The sequence below is a fragment of the Corella eumyota genome, chromosome 3 (assembly GCF_963082875.1).
Source record: "Corella eumyota chromosome 3, kaCorEumy4.1, whole genome shotgun sequence".
In the NCBI taxonomy this organism is placed as follows: Eukaryota; Metazoa; Chordata; class Ascidiacea; order Phlebobranchia; family Corellidae; genus Corella; species Corella eumyota.
Genome location: NC_137492.1, coordinates 4,499,916 through 4,525,808, shown reverse-complemented (window position 1 = coordinate 4,525,808; position 25,893 = coordinate 4,499,916). Strand labels below are relative to the sequence as shown.

The 25,893-nt window shown below is 30.1% G+C and overlaps 4 protein-coding genes across 5 annotated transcripts; all 4 read left to right on the top strand.

The window, feature by feature from the left end:
* The first annotated feature begins 1,674 nt into the window (after window positions 1-1,674).
* Window positions 1,675-9,969, top strand: LOC145746414 (uncharacterized). The gene is made up of 11 exons (XM_082564698.1): window positions 1,675-3,147; window positions 4,995-5,181; window positions 5,278-5,337; window positions 6,824-6,895; window positions 6,999-7,134; window positions 7,318-7,460; window positions 7,609-7,683; window positions 7,800-7,865; window positions 8,021-8,175; window positions 8,316-8,496; window positions 8,877-9,969. Exons 1-11 carry the CDS (start codon window positions 1,819-1,821, stop codon window positions 9,029-9,031), a joined length of 2,559 nt encoding a protein of 852 aa, XP_082420824.1. The 5' UTR covers window positions 1,675-1,818; the 3' UTR covers window positions 9,032-9,969.
* A 1,113-nt stretch (window positions 9,970-11,082) lies between these two features.
* LOC145745241 (uncharacterized) lies at window positions 11,083-18,764 on the top strand. 2 transcript variants are annotated; one of them, XM_082563252.1, is made up of 4 exons: window positions 11,083-11,221; window positions 15,505-15,857; window positions 17,408-17,540; window positions 17,740-18,764. In XM_082563252.1, exons 2-4 carry the CDS (start codon window positions 15,582-15,584, stop codon window positions 18,396-18,398), a joined length of 1,068 nt encoding a protein of 355 aa, XP_082419378.1. In that variant the 5' UTR covers window positions 11,083-11,221; window positions 15,505-15,581; the 3' UTR covers window positions 18,399-18,764. The 2 variants fall into 2 exon arrangements, with proteins under 2 accessions (XP_082419378.1, XP_082419377.1); XM_082563251.1 differs by lacking the exon at window positions 11,083-11,221 and adding an exon at window positions 13,731-13,791.
* A 1,128-nt stretch (window positions 18,765-19,892) lies between these two features.
* Window positions 19,893-22,418, top strand: LOC145746498 (troponin C, body wall muscle-like). The gene is made up of 6 exons (XM_082564794.1): window positions 19,893-20,046; window positions 20,217-20,247; window positions 21,015-21,161; window positions 21,755-21,918; window positions 21,992-22,091; window positions 22,227-22,418. The coding sequence occupies exons 1-6, from the start codon at window positions 20,038-20,040 to the stop codon at window positions 22,256-22,258; spliced, it is 483 nt and encodes a 160-aa protein (XP_082420920.1). The 5' UTR covers window positions 19,893-20,037; the 3' UTR covers window positions 22,259-22,418.
* A 175-nt stretch (window positions 22,419-22,593) lies between these two features.
* On the top strand, window positions 22,594-25,644 carry LOC145746497 (transmembrane protein 43-like). The gene is made up of 6 exons (XM_082564793.1): window positions 22,594-23,134; window positions 23,216-23,344; window positions 23,707-23,921; window positions 24,166-24,430; window positions 24,653-24,872; window positions 25,187-25,644. The coding sequence occupies exons 1-6, from the start codon at window positions 22,997-22,999 to the stop codon at window positions 25,399-25,401; spliced, it is 1,182 nt and encodes a 393-aa protein (XP_082420919.1). The 5' UTR covers window positions 22,594-22,996; the 3' UTR covers window positions 25,402-25,644.
* The last annotated feature ends 249 nt before the right edge of the window (window positions 25,645-25,893 follow it).

Below are 25,893 nucleotides of genomic sequence, written 5' to 3'. Positions count from 1 at the left end.
TAAGACAGGCAAAAATAAAACAAATTTTTCGTAAGTTTTAAATTTTTTCGTTTTAAAAGTTTGTTAAAATTTTTTTTTTTTTTTTTTTTGCGTTTTTTTTAAACAAAAAATTTAAATATAAATTTTTAAAACAAATATTTAAAATTTTGTTTTTGGTTCTAATATTAGAAAATTTGTTTAGAAAGGGGTTAGTTTTAAGATTTACCAATTAGTGTGGGGCAAGGCTAATCTTTTTTGCTGTCTGACGGCATTTTTTCTTTTATGAGGTTTTGCTAATTAGTAATTTACATTTTTCTGGGTTAAGAGAGAATTTAACTGATTACGTTCGTGATTGATAGCTCTTTATGATTTATGTTAATACAAAAACTTTTTTATTTCGTTAAAGTTTTGTCAGAAAAAATGTTTATGTAAAAATATTTTTTTAATGAATTTTTTTTGTTGTTTTCTTTAAAATTGTAGAAAAAAAAATTTGCTTGTTTTTTAATTGGGCACTTGCAAATTAAACGACTATTAATTTTGATCAGCAATTTCAATAATTAATTTTTACGGCTGCGCTATGTTATTTCAGTCATTTTTCGCAAAATATAATCATTCACTTTTGTCGGATTGCGCGCAAATAGATAACCTTCGGTTAGAGATAAAGGCTTGATAAGACAAATGAATTTTCCCACCCAAATGCAATTATCTTTCAAACTAGTTTTTGTAATTAAGTCACTGCTTAAATGCATTACGTAACAACCAAAAAAACTTATGTATTTGCCATAAATTTATCTGGATTTAGATTACCTTTATATTAGGTTTGTTTACGGTACTAGCTTAGCATTCTTCCCTGCCTTAAAGGTAATTGTAGAAAAATGCGAGGTTCGGTATATGTTTAGAATAAAATGTTAGTATGTTAAATGGGTTAATTATAAAATGTTAAAATAAGTTGTAAAAAAATGAACTGTTTTGATATTTTTTTATATAAAATTGGTGTTTTTTAAGTAAGTTTAAAATTATTGTTGTAGTACAGCCTTTTAGAATTGAGTATCGGCATATTAAGTTTGCAGCTTTTTTGAACTAATATGGAAACGAGCTATTTTTGTTATATAAGGAAAGATTTTTTTTGGAAATTGAAATTAAAATTAGCTGCGACTAGTCACTTAAACTGCAAGCCTATTTCGAATTTGTGGTTACTTATTAAGCAATTGGTTGGTTCGAGATGAACTACTAGTAGACGTAATATAACATGCTTTTGACGTGATTGGCGGAAATTATGTGTTTTTGCATGTCGAAATTATCTCGAATTAAAACGCTGATTGATTAATGTTCTGATCGTCTCGAAATATTTTTAATTCCGTCAGTCACGTTCTAAATAGATTAGCTAAAGAAAATGTCAAAATTTATGCAGAATTTAATCGTGTTTGGGATTAATTGAATATAGGATGTTGCAAAATGTGGATCCTAATTTGTGCAGTTTAAATGGCGGATAGAACATACGGTTGTTTCAAGTTAACATGCTTGTTGTTTTTATTTAGTTTAATCTTTTTACCCAACACACGTTTTCTGCTCTAAATAGATTTTATCTTAAAAGAAATCACTTGTAGTTTTAGATATTGTTTATAGTTGCCGTTTATAGGGTTAACGTTTTTTCTTTTATTCTCAAAATAACCGATGCCTTGTTGTTTTAGCAGATTGACCGTAAATAACCGAACACTCTAGGCTAGAGTTATAAACAAAGGATAGTTCAATTCCATTAGCCAAGTTCTCCGGTGAGTTTTGGGTTAGGTTGAATTCGACGATGAAAAAAAACAATTGCCTAAATGCATTTTCACTGGAATGAACACAATATTTCAGCCTTCAAATCCAGCCGAACCGTTACGATCCACCACGACTAACAACAACAATTTCCAATCTAACTCTTTATACAATAAATCAAATCTCGCAAACGAAAAGCAAGGAATTGCGTTGGCCGGCCCGGTCAGCATTATAGGCCGTAGACATTCGAACATTATATCTCGTTTAGAGAACAGGTATAACTCGGCAGCGTTTGAGTCTACTAGTTTGTCGCAGCCTCAGCTTAACCAGTACCAGAGTACAGATCACCAGCAGCCTGAACTGTACGATCAACCGGTAAGACGAAGCTACAGCGTTGGTGATTTTAACAACAGCGCCATTTTATCAAACAGCGAACAATCTGTAGACCATTATCAGTTAGAAACCGAGGCGCAGTACCAACGTTCTCACAGTATTAGGGTGGAAAGCCAAGCCGGGTTTCGAACCAGAGGTCACTGTGCTTCAGTCGACGAAAGCGTACTGACTGCCAATCAACGACGAAGTCGATTCGCAAACGGACAAATCAATCATTCACGAGATTATTCGCTTGACGAAAGCTTGGCAAACTCAAATCAGTCGGGATTGTTGCTTGCAAATACCAAACATTCTAAGTTGTTTCAGAACATAGTCGGCAACCAACCCAGTCCTAACTCTTCGCCAGATAATTTCAAAGTGGCAGCGGTGGCGGCGGCAGCTGCCGCACAGCGGTATCCACCCTTCCTTCCTAACCCCTTATACCACGGACCCAGCCAAGTGGTACAGTACCCAAACTTGGAACGACAATCTGTCAATCACCAGCCTAATTCCCATGACAACGGCACTCTGGCGCAGTTTAGTGGTGCAAGGTCTTTCTCGGACTCGAGCTTTTCGCACCCGTGTCACAGACATCAAACCTCGGTAAACACGGCGCCGGGGATTTGCCCTTCGACTGCCGCAGCAATGTTGGCTTACGACAACCCTCCGTATTCATTTTGTTCGATCCAAGACGAGTTCCATCCGTTCATAGAAGCCTTGATGCCGCATGTTAAAAGTTTTGCATACACTTGGTTCAACCTGCAGGCTAGAAAGCGGAGATATTTTAAAAAGCACGAAAAGCGGATGAGTTCCGGAGAGGAACGTGCTGTCAAGGAAGAGCTGCTTCGCGAAAAAGCGGAGGTGAAACAAAAGTGGGCTTCCCGATTGCTCGCTAAACTCCGAAAGGACATCCGACCCGAGTTTAGAGAAGATTTTGTTCTGACGATCACCGGAAAAAAATCAGCATGTTGTATTTTATCGAATCCGGATCAGAAAGGAAAAATAAGAAGAATTGATTGTTTAAGGCAAGCAGATAAGGTGAGTCAGATTTCGTTTAACAAAATTTTACATTTTTCATTACAGATTATTTTTTATTTTTTTAGAAGTTTTTTGAGCAAAATATTTTTGTGGTAATGATTTATATTTCTATAAATATCTAAAATGCAAATAAAGTTTCTAAATATAACTGGACCGGAATAACAAACGTGAGATAAACGTTTGGACAAGTTTTACATTTAACAATTTTTTTGATATTGTAAAAATTAAAAAAAATCTTTCAATATAATACAATATGATGCAACTTTACATTACCCGAGCGTATACCCAATGTTTAAAGACCTAACTAACCGGTTTTTATGAAAATTTTAAGCGGTAGTTCGACCTTAAGATGTTGTTTATAAAGATAGGCATCACTATTTGCCATAAGCCCAGAAAAATATTCTCCGAACTAACGTAAACGTAAATAATTAATACCTCCTTTAACATTAATAAAGTTGGTGGTTAAGCAACTTTAACGCAATAAAATATTTCAAAGCTTATGCACCGTTTTTAAAAACCTAAAAACTTATTTGTTTTCATTTTTTAATTTGGATAAGCTAAATAGAAATGTTGTGTATGACATTTTAGACTGTACATTTACTATTTTTAAATTTTAATTTTAAATGGTCACTTTAGCTTATACATTTTTTCTGCGGTTACGGTTAAATTATTACAAAGTTCAAATTTCAAAACATTCCATAAAACAAAGGGATTTTTAGCCCACCATGCAAACTTTTTGTTGTGTCGATTTAAAATACTTAAGCACGTTTTGTTAATATTAATATCACAATTAACATTAAACTTAACTTTTCAAATTTTAATTGAAAATTGTTAATATGTTGGCATAGAATTCTAAGGAAATAAAATTTTTTTTAAATTTTTTTTTAAAAATTTTTTAACGTTTTTTAAATATGATTAGTAATTTATTTATAAACAATAAAAGTTAAAATTTTTTTAATTTATTGATAAAAATGATATAACCATATATTTTTGTATTAGGAAGATAAAGATTGAAATTAAATCTATTAGTTAAAATGTTGGAAAATTAGTATTAATGTGTTTTTTGTAAGTATTACATTGTTACTTCATTACTACACTTACCCCAAAATTTATTACTAAGAATTTACAAATTGACAAAGAAAAAAAAACGAACCTATTTTTTGTCAAATACTTGGTAAACATGCCAATTCAAAGCCGACCAGTCGATTAAAACCTTGCATAAGAAATAAGGTGTCATATACCATTAAGCTCATACCAATATATTAATTAGTAAACCGCTATGGGAATTACTTGTCAAATTGCTTGCCTAAGCTGTATAGAGAGTAACCATGGCACTTGATAAAGGTTGCAACCGCGCCAAATTTCGAGCGCTATTTAAGCTTTATATGTTTTTTATGTCGTTAACGAAATATTTATATTGAATATATTTCTATGTAGAAATGGAAGGTAAATTTAATAAATATGTCAATAAAATGACAATTTTGACGTTGGTTAGGTCTATAAGTTCGATATTACTTTCGAATCGGTAGAATTTATAATTAATACTTATAAATTTTAGTAAGGCTTGTTTTTTAGAAATGACAACACAAAATTATGATTTAAAAAATAGAAAAAACTTATTATTTTTATCTATGGCCTGTAACATATATTGTACAAGTAATGATTTTTTTGTTAAATATGCGTTGGTGTCCATTAATTTGACTTAAATTCAAAAAAAAATAAAATGGCATGGCATAATAGTATATAAACAATGAATTGTTTTCCTTCTATACTAATTTTTGTATCGTGTAATAATTTTCTTCCGCTGTTACGTAAAAACTTTGAAAACAAACTTTTCATTTTTTTAGGTTTGGCGCTTGGACTTAGTGATGATAATATTATTCCGGGGATTACCCCTTGAGTCGACCGACGGCGAACGACTGTGCAAGGCGCACTCTTGCGGCCAAAATGCCGGCCTGTGCGTTCAGCCGTATCATATTAGCGTATCAATCAAGGAACTGGACTTGTACTTAGCTAACTACGTAAAAGAAAAAGGTAAGTTAAAAGTTGCATTGCCCTTTTTAAAGATTTATTTTAAACTTTAAATAATCAATTCAACTGTTTAATAATATTTGTTGTAATTATTTTTAGAGAATCATGACGACTTAAATCGGGAAGAGGAGGACTCGTTGCGAGAAGAACCTTATACGGGTATGTTCAAAAGGGGGGCAACATAAAAAAAATTATTAAACTTTAAAATTAAATTTAAAAAATTGTTATTAATTTTTATGGGTTTAGTTTAAGATATACATATAGTACATTTACACTCAAGTCAAAATATAATGTATTTTCAATTTTAAAATTCGAAGTATTTAAAATTTTGACTTTTTGACACCAAAATATTACGGTTGCATAACTTGTAAAATTATCCAAAAAGTTTGCATACAAAAAGATTGAATAACAACCTTCGGGAAATAGGGATTTTGACTTTTTAAGTGTAACTCGCCACATCCTAAGAAAAATGTTCAATATTTATTAAATATTGCATATTAGCTGTGGTTTAGTTAAGGTTAAATACGATTTACCGTAGAGCATGCTGAACCGGGTTATGGTTATCTAATTTTGGCCAAAGGCGTAGCCTTAAAACCACATATTTGTTATTGGTAGGCAATTCAACGCGATTATATACACACACATAACGAGAGAAATAATTTGTGCGCCATTTATACAACCTACTACGGTTAAAACATATATTTTTAAAAGTTCAATTTTTGCATACAAGCACTAAGTTTTTGACAGTAGTATTAAAATATAAATTTAATAAAATTGTTAACCGACAATTTAAAGGTCTTTAACAAAACAAATATAGCTGTCTTTTGCTTAATTGTATTTTTGTAATGCAATTTAAATATATTTACAAGTACTGTAAAGTTATATAACTTTTTACGTATTAAGGGTTAACTGCTTGCTAAGTAGCACAGCCTACCATAAAAATACCGAAAAAATTGTGCAAGTTTCAGCATTTCAAAAATCTAAAGCCTTCAAGTTGACCTTAACCCGCCATCTTGTTTACTAAACACTAGTTTAGTACTAATATTTGGGCGTGCACTGCTCGACTGCGTGCTTTTTTATTAAACCGGCGTGCAATATACTTTCCAGTCGGTTGGATTTTAAAGTGGAAATTGCGTCAAGCCATATCAGGTATCGGCAATTGGTTTAAATTAGCCCCGAATTTCGGTGCTTATTTTCCGCCAAGTGAAACCGCAAATTCCCACGTCCAACATAGTCACACAGATATCGCTTTTTTTATTTAATCGTTTTTATTAGTTTAAAAGCCACAATTCGTTATTTGCTTAAAAAAATCAAGCGGTTAATTTCTCTGTAGTCATTCTAAAAACATGTTTATAAACTTTTTAACTTTTCGGAAATTGGATTAGGTAATTAAAAAAAAAACTTTTTAAATTGGCTGGTTGTCAATATTTTTTAAACTCTCAGTTTTAATATGCGATTTTAGGCGGCTTGTATTTATTTTGTTGCACGTTGAAATTTTTTGGAAAAATGGCGTTTCGAATACAATAAGATTTACATCCATTTGAATCAAGTTTTTTGTTTAAATTAATAAGTTTACAAAAATGTGGTATCATGCGAGGCCATCATACTTTCATCAAAATGCTAATCCCAATTTTTTAATTTTTAGTATCTGGCTCATCTCGGTGTTTTCGTACAAGTGGAGTATTTGGGGTTCGGGAAATTTACAATATATCAAAAAGTAAAAAATTATGTCATATTTCTATTGCAAGATTTTTTTAACAATTTTACCCAAATTTATAAATTAAAAAAAAAAAATGTTAACAATAACATTTATTTTTTAGACCCGATTATTGCTGGTGATGCCCCGTTGGGCGTTTTAGGAGCTGGTTTAATGGAAAGTCCCTCTTATTATTACCCCTCTCATCAGGAAGGAAGAGTTCCACCTCCTAGCCCTTTAGTTAATAGGGGTCATAACAGGTAATTGAAATTAAAGCTTTAAAAAACATTTAAATAGTAAAAATTCAAGCAGTGATGACACATTGTAAAACTTTGCTCTCTTTTTACTGCCTATGAGAATCCTTATATAAACGTTTTATTTACAATAAATTTCGATTACATTTTCGTTCAAGTTTTTATTAAAGCTATTATATTATTATTCAGCCACTCGCAGAACAAACGGTTAAAGTCATCAGGTAGTAGTATGTCTACCGAAGAAAACGGACTTGAAAGCCCGAATGAGAACGACGCCGACACTTTCTACAGCTCGGGTGGTCGAGGTCATTCGTCTCATCATAGCTGGAGGGGTAAGTTCAAAATATTCACGAGTCTTTTAAGGGGATAAATAGTCATGTGACCATGTCAGGGGTGAAAAGTCACGTAACCTTTATATGTGCTCAATCGTCACATTACTCCATTGTTATCCAATTTGTTATTATTGTATTCTAATTTTAGGAAGTCCACTTCAGTCTCCAAACATTAAAAATCGAACTCAATCCGAACTCGATCACTCTGCCGTGGCGTCACCAGGTTAGTATTGTGATGTCATGTTTAGGTAACAAAGTGAATGTTTTTTCAAGTTAAGTATCCGATATATAAAGTAGTTATTTTTCTACGTAAACACAAAAAAATATTTTTTAATTTAGTTGGTTCAGATATGATAGCAAATATCGCGACTTCAAATTCTATGCCAGCTTTTCCGAGACTACAGGGTGGGTTGATGTCTGTTTTTTTAATTAAATATGTAAATATTGTTTATTATAGCTTGTAAATTTCCGTTAAGCGTTCACATCGTATTAAATTAACTTTTCTTCCCTATTTTTAATTTTTAGGAATCTCTTAACAAAATATCATAAATTATTTTTAGGAACCCATTCAGCAGCGTGGCATCCGATGTTGCAGCAAACTCACCCGTTCCCATATGGGCATACCCAGTCGTTCTACCATCCAAACCAAGAACTTAAAGAATTAGCTCAATTTGCTTGTCTATCCGCAGAAGCTGCTAAACATACACCAAGTCAGGTTAGTCTTAATTTTTTACACTGCTGTTGCTAATAGTAAATGGTTTGGGGTTCAAAACCCGCCATGACCCCCTTGATTCAGTTTTTTTTAATACAGCCTACCGAATTTTGAATGTTTTTTTCTTTTTTTGATTTTTTTAGATTTTAGGTTATCACCCACACATGGCGTTAAGTTCGTCAAGTCTTATAAACTCAAACATGAACACGCATCGCGCCGGACTGTCGCAAATTAATTCGCCGCATGATGGAGCTGGAGAACGGTGGAATTTAGAAGAAGGGGGTGCAATTGATTATCACCCAATCTTGGGCGAAAGATTGCAAAGTAAAGTTTAAATAAATCCCAAAAGTTAAATCTCTTTTAGACTTTAAGCAAAAAACAACATACTGGTTATACTCTACTAACGTGGGATGGGGAATTAAAAAACACCTGACTTTACTACGTACGATCGATCCTGTGTTTGATTCCCACTGCTTTCATGTTGTAGCGTAAATTGGCAAGGTGCCTAAGCGGTACAAATTTTGGCTAAACTAAAAACAGATCGGCAGATTAATTATCAAAAATTATGATTAATAATATTCAAAACTGACAAAGGCAACTCAAGACTTGTCTGGTTAACAATGTCACGCCATGCTTATGGTATAACTCGCCCTTTCTATATTAAGAATAATTTTCAATATAAAAAATGAAAAATATTAAATTAGGTGCCGTTCCTGGCATCAACCCCGACGAAGTTTTGGTTGCCGAGGAGAGATTATTTCCGCCGATTCCATCCTCCTTGCTCGATGTCCACCACAATAACATGAGTGGCATATCACCCGCCACGCAGGGCGCGTCCATGGCGTCAAAACAGTCATAACTCCTACTTGGTCTCAAAGCGGTCAAAACACTTGCCGGGTATTCTAGTTACCTCCCTAATGACGTCATTGCGATTACGTCACGTTGCCACGCGCGATTGTTTACCTCATCTCACTTAGCATACTGCCTCATCGATAAAGAGTTCAGAACAACAATCCTTTTATTAAAAAAAAAAGAAGACGTAAAACATTTGAAATTTACATCACTAGATCACGTTCGATTTTTATTCTTCTTAAGTGTTAAAATTGTTCTTTATTTTTCGTTTTTTTTCTTTTTCTAAAAAGTTCAATTGTTTAGTTCCCTTTTGAGTTCTTTCGTTCAGCATAGTGTGTGAGTTTCTGATTTTGACGTCGTCGTATTGTTATGACGTCACTTATGTTTTCAAGTTGTAGGCTATATTTAGTATTGTATGAAGTGTTTTAAATTTCGACGTGCAATTTATTTTTTTAAAGTTTTACAATGCCTTAGAAAGGCTTTTTAGGTAACATTTTAAAGTTCTTTTAACCCGATTATAAATAGCAATAATACCACTTTTAGAAAAATAGTTTTGCAAATAATTTATTTTGTAAACTACTAAATTTCGTAAAATATAAATATATGTGAATTTTTCTAAAGCACCTAGTGCATTAACTATTTTGAAGTAATATTTGACGAGCTAAAAATTTCGTTTTAAAAACACAGCATACTTTTTTGTGGTAAATATTGCATTTAAAATGTGTTAAACGTTTTTTTGACCATTTCTGTATTGTATTCTATCTTTTACTAAGCACGTTTGCCTTTTTAAATGAGTTTAACTCGTTTTGTATTAGACTTGGAATGGTGTTTTGTAATGCACCATACGGGTTTTTAATGCTGGTAAAGTAAATGTAATCTGTATTTGATTTAATAGAATTCAATCCAAAAGTTATTTGTTATAAATTCTGTGTTGTAATAAAAAGTTGTTCATTTATATTGTTTTGTTTTGGAAATTACAGATTCCTTTTTGCTTATTTGGTGACTTTGGTTCTTTAACCAAAAAAAAAAACTTTTTTTGTAATTTTGACTGAAAAATATGTTCCGTTTTTCCGCGTTTTTAAGGGGATTTTATTTGGAATTTTGTGCAAATGGCTAATTTCATTTGAAAAATTTGTTGTTTTAAAAGCTTCTACACAGACGATTTCACGTGTTGTTTAAAGAACTGGCATCACCAGCAAGCAAAGGTAAGTTTTAACAATTATAGAGGGTTTTAAAATTTTGTGTCTTTTTTACTTTAATCACAACTAGACAACTGACAACCGTTAGACCATAAACAGTTTAGGGAACTTAGGTTAAAACATAAAGCACGGCAAAATAAAGGTTGTACCTAAGTATGACTTATCAGATTTGTCGTCAAAATCCACAGCATTAAGAAACAAAGTTGTTATTTGGAGGAATAATGTGAGACTTTATCAACCCCTACTAACTACTTTATCAATCCCCTAGTAAAGGTATAGGGTTCAGATTACAAAAAAGCATTTACTTTATACGTAAGTCATATAAAGTTACAACATTTACTTTGTTTTTACAAGAAATTCTTGAGTAGGCTATAAAGTTTGTTAAAATTTTGTTTAAATTAAAGGTTGAGCAAATGTAACAACTTAAAAAAGTAATTTTTAAAATTTTGTTATAGATTATGTCTTCCAATAAAACTCATAAACGAGTTCTTTATAAAGAATTAAGTAAAAGCAAAAAAAATGACACAAAAAAGATAATAAAAGATGAACCTAAGGTTCTTGCAAGTTTTCCTGATGTCACAGACCAAAACAATGAAAACAATGAGGACAATGAAGAAATGGAAGACGCTAACAATGCAAACTTATCCGACAATGAAAATCTTAGTTGTGAAAAATTTGTGGACCAGAAAAATTCAACTTCTGAAAGTTCTACGTCGAAATATTTAATGGAAGAACAACAAGCTTTAAAATCTCATGTTTTGGCAACATCAGATATAATTTTCAATAACATTTATGATTTTAATAATATGGACCAAAATTCAAGTCCTTTAAACTCTGTTTCTTTGCTGATGGATGAAAAAAATGATCAAGATATTTTTCTGTCGGATTTTGAAGATGATTTTGTCGAAATGGATTTTGAAAATGAAATTGAAGTAGTTCCAACTGAACAATTTGTCTTAAAGAGTTATTATATCAATGATGACTGATAAATTAAACAGGTGAGCTTTTTATTTAAAAATAGAAGTGTTTTCTATTACACCTAATTTATCAACTATATATATATTTTTTTTTCTCTAACATTTATTTATTCTAGATGTGGGAAGATCGACTTCACGACTTAAACATAAAGTAACATTAGTTACCCTAATCCAATCTTGAGTTGCTATTGGCAGTTTGGGATATTAAATGTTTGCTTAGCAGAAGATCAGATCATTTATAGCACCTTACTTAAGGACGCTACACGATGATAGCAGTGGTAATCAAACCCAGGACGTTATGTAGTGAAGCCAAGTGTTCTTCAAATAGTAAATAAAAGATAAAACAAATTTATTTTGTTTGAATAATTAATATGTAACACTACTTTAAAAATATCAAGAAATAAATTTTAAAATATTATACCCTCACACCTAAAATTATCCTGCCGTTAGGGTGCGCAAGAGGGTAAAGCATGCAAGCCTGATTTTTGTGATTTTTGGATTTTATGTTTTACGCATGGATTTTATTTATATATGTGTTAATCGTTTAGCAAAAATAAACCGTTTTAAAACAACGCCTAATTGGCTTATTAAATTAAATAAATAATTTTACGAAATCCTATTAGTAGCCTTGCCACGAGGGCAAAACTGAATTTGTATAAAACGGCAACACGACCTTTTAAACGACTACCTATAATTAGTTTTATGGAAACGCGGTTGGGTATGTGGGTTTTTATTGTAAATTATTAAAGAAAATCGCTCTTTTTTTCGTGTTTTCTAATTTAGAATTAGGAAAAAAATGAATTAACGTTTAACGAAAATTTGAATTTTTTTTTTGTTAGAGCATTTGTATTTTAAGTAAAAGTACGAATCTAGGTTTGCCTTAAGCTAAACGTTATCTTGTCTTGTGACGTCATCATTGTTATATAGTAGTGTTAGTTACTACGTTACTTTAAATAGCTCCCAAAATAGTTTGGACAAACAAATTTCGTTATAAATCAGATAGGAAATTGTTTTAAAATAATTTAATACAGTTTATGTAGCTACTGTTTAAAAATGACTTTAATTGTGATATTTAAAGATTTTCAACGTTTCAAGTTATATGCAAATTTAAAATAGACCTATATTTTTTTTGGTAAAATTAAAAAAAATAATAATCAACCAGTTATAAATTGCATCTAATTTTAATACAGATTTTTATTTTAAAAGTGCATGTCGTTTTTCTCGATTACTATTCCTTTAATTACTGATTTGGTTGTAATAACCATGTGGTGTTGTTAATTAGTTTAACTTATTTATAATCAAACCACGTGGATAGGCATTAGGTTGGCAGTCAATTAACATATCTTTAATTAAATATTAATACAATATTGTTTAATTAAATATTTTATGTCAGCTTTCAGATATCTATTATTTTTTATTTTTTTCCAATATTAATTTAAAAAATTTGTTTAAAAAAAAGAATGTGCAATTTTTTTAAAAAAAATTTCGGGTTTTATAATTATTTGTATGTTTTAGTTAATTAATAAATATATTATATTTTACTTCTATTTTTTTACTTAATTTCCTAAAACGAAAACGATATTAAGTTGAAAAGAAAACAGTTTAGAATCCGTTACTTTCTAAAGGCTCATTTAGTTATTTCAGCCTAATTAATATGACCTGAAAAAACTTCTAAATTTTTAATTGTTTTATTTTCGGTTTGAAATTACCATATAGTTTTTTTCTAATTTAAATTAAGTTTCTTTTAAAACAGAAAATGGTTTTGATGAACGTGGATAACATATTAAGTTACAAAGAGGGTATTTTTACGGTTAATTTACTTTTTGTTTGAAATTTGATCATGGTATATCTAATTATTTTAGTGAACTTTTGATAGTCTATTAACCTATAATGTAGTTATCTACTTTAACGTTATAGTGAAGTGTTAATAAATACGAAATTTTATTTAAATTTAAAAAATATTTTAAAATGATTTTTCGAACAAAAAAGTAAACACTTTTATTTAAAATTTTAAACATGGTCTGCCTGAAACTATTTCAGTTTTTTACAAAACAGTCTTATCTTATAGCGTTATATATTACTTTTATCTAAATAAATCCCTTTTTACCAGCTTTTAGTCTGCTGGACTAATCCTAATAAATATTTATTACACCTGCGTATGCAATATGCCTTGTTATAAATATTTTATTATTTTTTTGTTAAACTGCATGCATTGTTATGAATATCGATACTAAATAGAAATGTGTACACAGTTTTGAGAATAAGTACTTTCAAAAATTGTGTTACAGAAACGGTTATATCTTAGAGGTTGTTTAACCTTTTACAGAATAAAAAACAAGTTTACAGTGTTATTTTTTTATTAATTACTTTGACAACTGACGTAATATATATGACAAATAAATTATATATTAATTAATTTAAAAATTTGAACTATTTTACATAAAGGCAATGTGAAATGGGTTAGTTTATACAAAAACATAAAAAATTTACATATTTTAAAAGCGTACTTAATTGGTTTTATTTATTTTAGCCAGAAAAAATCCTAACCCAGAAAAAATCCTTACATACCAATCGTCAGCAGATAGACTAAGGTAACTTTTTGATTACAAAAACCGTATAACGTCTAACCCTTGACAAAATTTCCAATTCAGCTAAGCAGTTTTTGGTTTACCGCACGACAGGCTTACATTCATTTTGGGATTTTTGTTTGTTTTTTGTCTGTGGTTACAAGTTAAGCATATGTATATTTATAAACTATAAACTCATACGTTATATTTAATAGAAAGCAAATAAAATCATAAATATCTAATAAAAACACTGTATAATGGGAAAAAATAACAACCCTATTATATAAGCCGCAAATTGAAATACATTGATTTCTACAAATTTCAATTTCGGAGAGCGAATATAGATTTTCAAATGGCCGCAGGGTTAGTATTATAATATATAGCAATGCTTTCTTATTCAGTTCATTTGGGTTATATAGTTAGTGCACAACTAAAGACTAAAAACACAGTTAAAAAACGTGAAGCAATATAGATTAGCGTTGTTATCAAATCCTTTTACGAATAAAAAATTGTAAAGCATTTTGAAATAGAAAAATTTTGAAACATATTAACTAAAATTTAAAATAAATAGATATTTAATTTTTTTGAAATTTTTATTTCGTTTTTATTGTTAAAAATAGATTACATCACTACATTTTAGTGTTTTATTTTAAAATAGTCGATGTTTAGTGATAAAAGTCGAAAAAAAAATAAGAAAGCTATTTTTTTTCTGTAAAAATGTGTATAACAACATATTAGATTTGTTATCAGTTTTTAAAGCACTTTTTTAAATGTATACCAAGCAGAAAGGTGGTATTTTTAATTAATTAAAATTAAAATGGTTTAAGTCATTATAGAACCGAATAAATAGCTGCAAAATACCAACATTTTTATTAATTGAAAGGTCATTAGTAGATTAGTTAAAGTTGTAGCTTGTTTGGCAGCGAAACTGAATTAATGGAAATCACCTAAAAACGTGACCAGAAAAAAGTCATCAATTTTGATCGTCACATGATTTGTCAATGACGTCACAACCATGGCCGTAACAGCAGCTTGCTATTTTTATTGTTACAGGTGTAATTTATAATCCAAAAACTGTCGTTCGGTTTGTTTATTCGATTTCCTATTCTTGTCGTTCGGCATATTTTGCGCAATTGTATCGATCATCGCGCGTAGGTCACGTGGTCGTTTTGGTCACGTGATGAGCTGTCGCATTTAGTGCGGCATATATAGATTACATGTTTAAAAGTATAGCGCTTAATAAAGTAAAACAGTTAAGTTAGACGTATTGGCGTTCTTTTATTACTAATACGACAGTCCATAGAGTTTTAGTTACCTTTTTATATCAATTTTTAAGGCAGTATTGGTCTAAAGATTTGAGAAAAGTAATTCAAAAATTTTTATACGTTTTTTAATAGATTTTTTACGCATCATTGATAGTTATAAAAGATAACACCAAAGTATTACGATAAGATGACGGGATAAATATCGTGTTATGATTTTAAGCGTTTTTAGTATCAGTTTTTGCTTAACAATTAACTTCGCTATGTAAAATACATTAAAAACAAAATTTCCAGTTGTGTTCGGGTTTTCCGTTTTATAAGAATAGTCTCAAAAAAAGAAGGAAGGTTGTACTGCCTTTTTTTTAATCTGTAACGAGATTGTGTAATTTTTTAAAAACATTTCGCGACCCCTATAAGCCTTGGAATTTTCCAAAAGGAGATTAGCTTTTTTTTAAAACTAAATATTTTTTTTTAGAAAAAAATTTTCAAGGTCTGCTTAGTGTTATACTGAACGCACGTATGACAAGGCAGTTTAAATATATTTAAAAAGTTATGTACGGAAAAGAAAAAAAAGAGCAAATCCAACCCACGCAGTACGTGATATTGCAATCTAAAACCGGGAAAGAACAACCCCCCTTACCCCGCTATTATTACCTGACGACGACCCCCGAAAACGGTAAAAGCAACGGCATGGACTTAAATGTCACTGCCGGTGTATTCATGGTGCTGATGATAGCTATAGTTACTGCTATTTTGCTGTGTTGTTGTAAAACGTATATTGTTTGCAAGAAACGGCGCAGGAGACGCGAGTTTTTAAGAAGAAACGCGGTAAGCCTTCAGTTTTGAACCTATTTTAGTTAAATATATCTTGTAACAAAAAACTTAAAAATTTGTTACGAAAATTTCTAAATTTCAAAATTTGTTACGAAAAAAGACTATTTTTGACATCACAATTAAACCATATTTTTATTGATTGTTTTTAAACAAACCTATTTTTATATAACAATCCCATTTTGCCTTTAAAATATTAAGCAATTATTTTTAACACACATTTGTTCAGAAATATATTTTCAAATATAGAAAGTTAATTAAGATTCAGAAAACTTTAAAATGAAGCTTACAAGTTGTCAAAGACGAGTTCGATATAGAAGAAGATTATTAAAATTGAGGTTAAAACATAAGCAAATTAGTTTAGCAAAATTAACTGCTACTGGCAACGACTTATTGGCAAAACCAGAACCGAAAACTGCTCATTTTTTGTCAGGAAATGAAAAAGTTGAAACTAGAAATAAAAATTTGTTGCCAAATGGAGATATTAGTTCTGTTTTAGAATTAAAAAGCTCTGATATGAAAAAAAATGAGATAGCTTTTGGTGTTATCAAACAAGAATTGAGTGAAAGTTTGAAAGAAAAAAATATATCTACAAAGACAAAGAGCATACAAAATTTCGAAACCAAAACACAAGAAAAAGTCGAAAATTTCCTAAAATTAGAAGAAAAAATTTCCGTTCCTTTAGATCCGCATATAATTTTGGTTGATTTTTTTATTGGTGCATTGGCCTTAAATAAAAAGAAAAACTTTTTTTCAGCTAAGGCAGTGTTGCGAAGAGTACAAAATTTATAATTTCGAAAATAAAAAATAAAAAATTATTAGTTGTTTTTTATACTTGAATACATAACATAAAAATAGAAAAAAATTAATTATTAAATCTGTTTAAACAATATGCCCGTTATTCAATCCCTATCTAATTAAAAATGCCATTAAAAATAACCGTTTTTATTGATATTGTATTTAAGTAATACCGTGTACTAAATGCTAATATATATATATATGTTTAAACAGAGAATAATATCGATTTATATAAACGTTTAAAGTAAAAAGCGTATGTGCCAAAATCGCCCAAAGCAAAAGCATGTAACTATCAGTATATTAAATCAAACATTTTTAACAGTTTGCGTTTTTTTTTCAAATTTGAGTTGTTTATTTAAATAGAATGCACAATCGAAAAGTTTGAAGAGACATAATTTAGAATACTTGAAAATTACTCTTTAACTTTTGTGTAAAAAATGCTATAAGAATTTGTAAGATAACATTATCGTTAATGCGAAAATTTTCATCAGTCTTTTTATCCAATGCAAGTTGTGACGTATTTAAGCTATCTGTAAATGCCGGGCTCATGGGCAAACGGTGTGGCATTTGGTCGGTTCAAACTCGAAACCCCCCACTTGCTTTCAGATGTTATTTTCGCTAAACTACACTTAGTGTCACTTTAAGGTGATAGGCGAATAGAACTCAAAACTATTTGGCTTATAGTCCGTTGCCATGACCGGTATGTACACCAAACTACCAAACTTTTAACACTATTTTTTATATACTAGGAAACTGAGGGAGGTGGTATACATCGCCATCTACCGACCGAGATACGGTATGATGACTCGCCGCCAAGTTACGCCGAAATTATTCTAAACAGAGAAGGTGAACCACAACCTGAGCTCGCAATTTCTTCAACAAGTAAGTTGAAGTTTAGTTGAAGAAATATGTTTATTAATATTTATTTTAATAAATAACTACAGTATTAGGTCACTTAAACAAAAGTTAAACTAATTTCTTAGATAACTAATTTGTTATCGATTTATTTTCTTTTGGACTTACTCAAGGCATGTATGCAACTATGCGCTTATCTAACTAATATTTTTTTTTGATCTCTCAGGTTATTCTGAAACCGACCAGAGCACAGACGACCCAAAACACTTAGAAGACACAATCGAAGTTTACTGGTCGATTGATGACGTCACGATCCCTCCGCCCACCTACTCATGCGCGATCAACAATAACTGCTCAAGAGCATCATCTGGCGGCTGTCGTAACTCACGTGTTCCGAACAGCCGACTGGGTCGTATAAACCACGTGGTTACAGGTGTTTTAGTTCGAACGATTCAGACAGTTTCCGAGTTAGTTTTTCGCTCGAGTACAACAGAGCGTAACCGATTAGCAACGAACAATAATGTTTCTAATCGAAGCAACAATCGCAATACAACAGCAACAACTACAGAAACCAGAGACGATTCGACAGAAACAATTTCGATTCCCACAGAAATATCCACAAGCACAATATCAACAGACACAATAACAGTCGAGACGGAAGATTTACAAACGCCATCTGTAACTTCAACTCACTCAACATCGACAATAACAACAACAACAAAAACTACAGAAGAAGTCGAACCCAGAGAAGAAAAAACAAGCCAAAACATCTCGTCTTTTTCGGCCACTAACGGCGCGTTTGAGCACGATCCATCCGACGACATGTCACGTGATACGACCGAAGAGTCACGTGACCAGATCGCTTCCACGTCAACGGTCACGTGATTAAGCTTGAAATTATCGCGTCGCTATGTGACGTAATAATGCTATTTTTTTCATTTTTAAAAGGTGTATTTGTTATAAAATGGTTACAAGTATAAAAAGCTACACAAAATATGCTTGTTTGCTTTTACAAACATCCCCTTTACTTTAAGTTAGTTTTTTTGTTTCTTTTTGTGCTTTTTATTTTTTAGCAACATTTTTTTAAATTGATAATCGAATTTTTGGTTCGATTTAACTTGTTTTGTTAATGTTTTTGGATTTCTTATTCAAGGTACCTTTATAGTTAACTTTGTAACTTGCATTTATTTGTTTATTTTTTTTCAACATAAAATCCATTGTCAATTGTTTCGTTTTAATATATCCGTATTTTTGCACTTTGTTTATTTTAATACATTTTTTAGGCTTGCAATTACAACGTTTAATTTTGTGCCTAATACGGAAAATTGAATTCCTATACATCGATAAATAACGATATGGTTATAAATATGCGACTGCGATATAACATAGCTTAGATAATATACAGATTGCCTAATTAAGAGCGAAAACTGTTCGTTGCATTATTTGCTTATGATCCATAGTTTAAACCTTAGGGAGTTAGATCTAAATATACACCGTGCCTTTAGCATGTTAAACTTACTTTAACTATAACTTTTAAACGTACAATCTTATGGTAAAATTTTAATCTACATTCCTTTTCAAGAATTTATCATAAGATTCTTGCTTAATTTCAATTGTAAAATGATTAAATACTACTGACATTTTAGATTTAGATGCCCTAAGAAGTATTTAATACAAGACAGTTTTTTTTGATTGGACTGGTTCCACAAAGCTTTAGGCAAGGTAAGGCACAACGTTTTTGAACGTATTTTTAAATATTTGTTTTACTAGAAGTCAGACTGTTTTTAAAATTACTGTTTTTAACACAACATAGTTATACTAATAAAATTGATAATACTATAAATTATACAAAGACGAAATGTTAAATGAGAGTATATTGAGGTATATGTTAAATAGATTTAAACAAGCTTTGTGCCTATAATAAACAAGAACTTATTAATGATATGACATTATACAGACTACATATTGACAGCTGGCATTTATCAGACAACGTATATCTACTAGTACCACAGTAACGAAAATATTTAATTATTGTGACTCATTATAAGTTGTGTTTAATAACTTAATCTTGGATTTTTGCTTGGTGCTTTATTGGTGGTTTAAGAATGTTGAGTTTTTGGTTTATATTACTCTATAAAAATGAGTTTTTACATTATTGTGTTAATATATTGGGTTAAAACAAAAATGTTTATTACAAACTATCTTTTTTAGATTTATATAACTAGACCGTCAGAACTTTATGTTCGTTACGTCACTAAGCATCACACTCTTGCTAAACTCATCTGTTACGTCATAGAAACGAGTGACGTCATCGACACTTAATAGACGAAGGGCTGCTTATCTTGACAGGACAGTTGTTTGCAGTCTCAGTCAATTCCCAGTTGGATTTAAGTTTCGAAAAGGTTTTGTTCATTAGCAATCAGCAACTCACAGCAGTGACTTACTGTAGATAATTTAAGGCTACTTGGTCGTTTTGGAATTATTTGGTTTATTTTCTGTACGTGAAAACTAAGAAAACATCAAAATGTCGGAAGTAAGTCGTTTTTTCCTTACTTTTAAATGCGTATGTTGTTAAATTTTACATGTTGATTAACTAGACTTGTTAAAATTTAAATAAAACTTTACGTATTTGGCACCTTTTGTATTTGGTAAAAAACTTCAAACGATAGCAAAATAAAAATGTTGATATATTTATATTTTTAGGAAGTACATTTATCGGAGGAACAGAAAATAGGTTTGCTAGTTTAATAAATTTATTAAAAATGGCTAAAAGTAATACTTTAAAAAATAATATCAATCTTTGATTTCAAAATCCTTGAAAATACTGTTTTAATAAATAATTTAAATTAAATCGTAATATTACATTACATAAAAGGTGGTTGAGAGTAGCAGAATTGTTTACAAAACTAGTCTATAAAAGGCGTAGTTAAAGAGTTTTATAATCCAAAGAAATGACCTAAATTAGTTTTCACAAGTGATTTAGCTTTGACAATTTGAATTTTATTTTATTATTAAACTCTTTTTTTGCAAATACTTAACTTAGAATTTAAGGCCGCGTTCGAGATATTTACGGCCGATTCGGAAGACGGTACTATTACTACCAAGGAACTGGGGACCTTATTTAAAATGTTGGGGCAAAACCCAACTCCTCAAGAACTCAAAGAAATGGTCGACGACGTAGACATGGACGGTTAGTCAGAGTGATGACGTCAGAATGTATGACGTCAGAGTGCAACAATGTTTTATTGTGTGAGTGTGAAAGTATAAATGGGAGTTTAAGAGTAAAACGTTTAATAATGGACAGAGGAAAATTGCATGGACAGAGATTTAGCTTAATTTAGAAGTTAGATAATTTTTTCTTCAAAAGCCTTAGAATCAGATTTTGACAACAGGATTAGACATATTTTAAAATCTACATTTTGGATTTAAAAATACACCACATTAAAATTACAATCCCGCATACAAAAACGTATTTAAAGCCAGCTCAACATTTTTCCGTAGAATTCAAAGCCGCGTTTGATATTTTTGTTACTGATTCGGAAGATGGGACGATCACGACTAAAGAGTTGGGCAAAGTTATGAGAATGTTGGGTCAAAATCCGAGCGATTGCGAGCTCAGGGAAATGATTGACGAAGTAGATATAGATGGTCAGTTTGGCATATCACAATTTACATACATTCATCACTTCAATTTACCATTTAATTACACAGTACACTTTTTATTATTAAAATTCACTTAAATTTTTTTTAACTTTTGTTTATTACATTTACTTTGTATATCAATTATTATCACATTCACTTTTTTATTAGAATTTTATATCACATTTTAATTCACTTTTTAACTGCAACCTATTAGCAATTTAACAAGAAAGCTTCATTATTTCACTTCTTTGTTCAGTCATCAGAAAGTAAAATAAATAAGTCGTTTTAAAGCTTAGATATTACCAGTCTTAATAGCTTAAAGACAATGTCATGCATGACAAGGTTGAAGATATGTTGGTATGTATTGCATGTTTTTTCTTATCATTTTAAAGCATGAATCTACTTTACTTATAAACAACTTGTATAAATACTAAAGTAATTATACTAACATAATACCTTTTTTTGTTTATGTCTTTCCGTTTAATTTTGCTTGCAAATTATACCTTTTTAATATTGTAAAATCTTAATCAATTACATTTATCAAACTATTTTCTAAAATTATTTTTTTAAAGATTTAAAAAAATTATTTTATCATTTAGGAAGTGGTACCATCGACTTCGAAGAGTTTTGTCTTATGATGTACCGTCAATTACAAGCTGAGGAGGAGGCTAAAATTCCTGAGCGGGACGAGAAAGAATTGTCGGAAGCTTTCAGGATGTTTGATTTAAATGGTGATGGTTTTATCGATTGGGACGAACTCAAGGTAAAGAATTTTTTTGAAAAACAATCTTTTAACAAAGTGTTGCAATATTTATACGCGTTTTTTATCCCGGTAGGTGGCGATGGAAGGTACTGGTGAGTGTATAGAAAAGTGGGAGGTGGATGACATGATGAATGATGGAGACAAAAACCAAGACGGCATGCTCGACTATGAAGGTAAAACATTTCTACAGTTGCATTGACACATTCAATTTAATAATAAGAGTTTAAACTATTTTTAAATGGGCATTTTTAAGCTTTAAAATATTATTGTAACTCATATCTTATAGTTGAACTATTTTTATGTTACAGAATTCGTTAATATGATGAAGTTCGTCGTCTAAGAAAATTTAATTCATTTTAATAATTCTACCACTACAAAAACAACTTGGATATTAATAATTTACTATACTGTATATAACTTCTAAAATGCATGATTGTAAAGCGTTACTGAAGTGCTATTAAATGGCATAACTTGCTAAAAGTGCAAAACTGTATGTAGAAGGTGCTGCTAGTAGAAATACAAAGTTGTTTGTAAATGCTTTTTGGTTCAAAGGGACTCAGCCATTTTAGCTGTTTGATAAATTGTCTATGCAACGTAAAAAAAAATTGAAATAATTTTTATTAACATTTTGCAATTTAAGCAATTTTTAGAATCTACAAAAATACTAAAAAATTAAAATATTAGCTATTTTTGTGATATAATCACAGTCCGCACGTTGGAGCTAGAGGTTATACTTTGCACATGTTTATTGTTTTGCAACAACAACCAGACAAGAGTTTTCAATAACAAATAGCAGTGTTACTTGTATGTATTGTCGTTTGTATAAAAAAGAAATAATAACAATAGTTTTTTCCAAATCCATTAACAGATTAGCACTGGCATTTTTCCTTTTTAAAGGTACTTGGGTTTGAATCTGGCAAAAACTGCCACTAAAATTAAATTCTTCTTTTTTTTGGATTTGAATTTACCTGGCGCGGGCGACTTATCGAGTAAACCCAGTATTTCTTGCAAACAATTAGTAACTGAAGTGTTCTAATAAAATTACAGCTGACAGCTAGACTACATAAAATATAAATAAATGGAGAACTATCGTGTTACAAAAGTGACTTATGTTCGAAAACCAGGATTTTTAGAAAGAATAGGCAAGAGTTGTTCAGGAATTCTGTTTGGTGTTGTTTTCTTTTGTTTTTCTTTCGTGATCTTGTACTACAATGAGGTGAATAAAAACTTCTAAATATATGTATATACTATTTATTAAATTTGAAATTTTTTTGCCTAGTAATTAACTATTTTACAGGAAAGAGCAGTCAGAGGGTCCCAAGTAATTGATGATGCTTTTGAAAGAGTAATTTCCTTAAATTTAAACAATATTGGAACATTTAATGGTGAATTGGTACATCATACTGGACTACTACAAATTGATGAAGTAAGCCTAAATTTTATGAATATAAAACTTTTTATTTATATATATATATTTATTTATCCTTGATGTGGAAAGGTCGACTTTATGATTTAAACTTAGAGGAACACCAGTTACCCCAACCCAGGTTAGGGTTGCCTTCTATAGTTTTTGATATTATATAGATTATAATTGCCTGATAATTAAGTTGCTAATTAAAAGCTGGCTCAGCAGAAGATACTTTTTATAGCACTTTACTCAAGGGCGCTACAGCATAAAAGCAGTGGAAATTAAACCAAGGACCTCAACCAAAATATGTTACAATGAATAAATTTAGATGTTTATATTTAAATAATCTAAAAAAATTTTCAAAAAAATATATATTTTAGAATACAGAAGATCCTGAATTTGGATTTTTTGTACCATGTGTAGTTCTGCGTCGAAACGTTGAAATGTATCAATGGATTGAACATTCCGAAACAAAAGAAGAAGATGTCGGAAATGAAATTAGAAAAACCACAACTTATACTTACGACAAAGAATGGTCAAAGAGTCTAATTAAAAGCAGAAATTTTGAGGAAGAAATAGGCCACCAAAATCCAGTGTAAGAATATTTATATATAGTTTACGAAATTAGGCTGCATAATAATTTTAGTATTATTTTAAATTTTTCAGGTTAAGTTTAGTGTTTTTATAATAGCTTACCTGTAAAATTTTACACTTTAGTTATGTATATATATATTAGATTTTGAAAAAAAAAAATTTAATTAAATTTAATGGGCTTTAACCAGTTCGTTAACTTATATAATTAAAAAGTAATACCAAGGTAAACATTTTTTATATTTTAGTGAAATAATTGCTAATAACAAAGAAATCAAAGCCAATCAAGTAACAGTCGACAATGTTCATTTATCCCAAAATCTTATCAACAAAATCAACTGGTTTAAGCCCCTTGAAAAATTACCCCCACCCCAAAATCACATGAAAGCGAAATTGTTCAAAAATTATTATTACTTTGGTGTGGATCCATTAGTTCCAGAAGTGGGGAATACCCGAGTGTCTTTCGATTGTGCTGGTTTTACAGATTCTAGCTTTACTGGAAAGAGAACAATTGTAAGTTTAAAAATATTATGTGGTTTTTATTTTATTTAAAATTATTTTGATATATATTTAACTCTATTATAAATGCAAAAACGTAGATTTTAAAATTCCTATCTATAAAAACTGAAATGTCCTAGTTATTGCATTGTTTCCTGTTAATTTAAAATGTTTTTAAAATTTTTTAAATTTACTAGGATTAATTTAAGTTTAATATTTAATTTTTACGTGTTTTAGGTTACTGTTATAGCAATGCTGAACCAAAATACATTTCAATCCTATAAATCTCCATATGGTGGCAGTATTGAGTTATTGTATCAGGGTTCAAGAAGTCCAGATGAAATTTTAGCTTCGGAACAATCGGCAATTAACTCTTTAACTTGGTTCTTAAGAATACTTGGTTGTATTCTCATGTTTATTGGTTTGGGTATTATGACAAATATCGTTGTAACTTTAGGTAAGTCATTTGATTTTGATTTTTTTATTTTAATATAAGTTTATATAAAACAACAATGTTAGGTAGTTATTATGCCTTTTGACCTTACTACATGTGGTCTTTGCTTTCTTAAGTAAAGTGCTATAAAACCAAAAACCTAGTGACAGCAAATGTTACTCTATGTTCAGGCTGTAAAATTGGCCTTTTCACATCAAGGTTAAATAAATACTAAAATTATAATATACATACATACATTTTCAACAAATTTTTAAGATATTAATAATGCAAGTATTATAAAGTTTACATATTATATTTTTTATATTTTTTCCATTCAGTCGGTTGGATACCATTTGTACGTGAACTTATTACTTTCAGTCTGTTTTTGTTTAACATTTCCATTGCCATTTCTTTATCTCTAATCACCATTGCTTTAAGTTGGGTTCGATTTCGACCTGTGTTTGCAACTACTATAGCTTTTACATCACTTTTGCCTTGGCTCTTATCAAAGCTAGGAACGAACTTCTGGTACAAGAGGAAATACTGTATATAGATAGGATTATTTTTTGGGGTATGTTTTTCTTTAACTTAAAAAAAAACAAACACTCTAAAAAGTTAAAAAAAACATTTGCTTTGGCATAGTTATTTTGAATTTAGTTATTTATTTATGTACACGTAAAGAAACCTGTTTATCGAAAGTGTAATGTTAAAGATTGTATAGTTACATTTTACAGTGATTTTATGTCCTTTCTTCAATATAGTTTGTTGATCTATTCAAACTTTTATAAAGCTAATTTTTGCTAACTGTAATTTTAAATCGTATTTCGATTAATTTTTTGTTATATTTTATAATAAATTTATTATATTTAACATTCAATGTGTGTTTGTATTACAGAACAATGCATCAAGTACAAAAGTAAATTGTATTCTATATCATGTTTCATATTCAACATTAGACAAATACGTCAGTTGTTTTGTTCTGATAAAAAAAAAACAGTGTAAATATAGCACAAAAAATGTTTAACAAAGAAGGAAGTGTATTAGG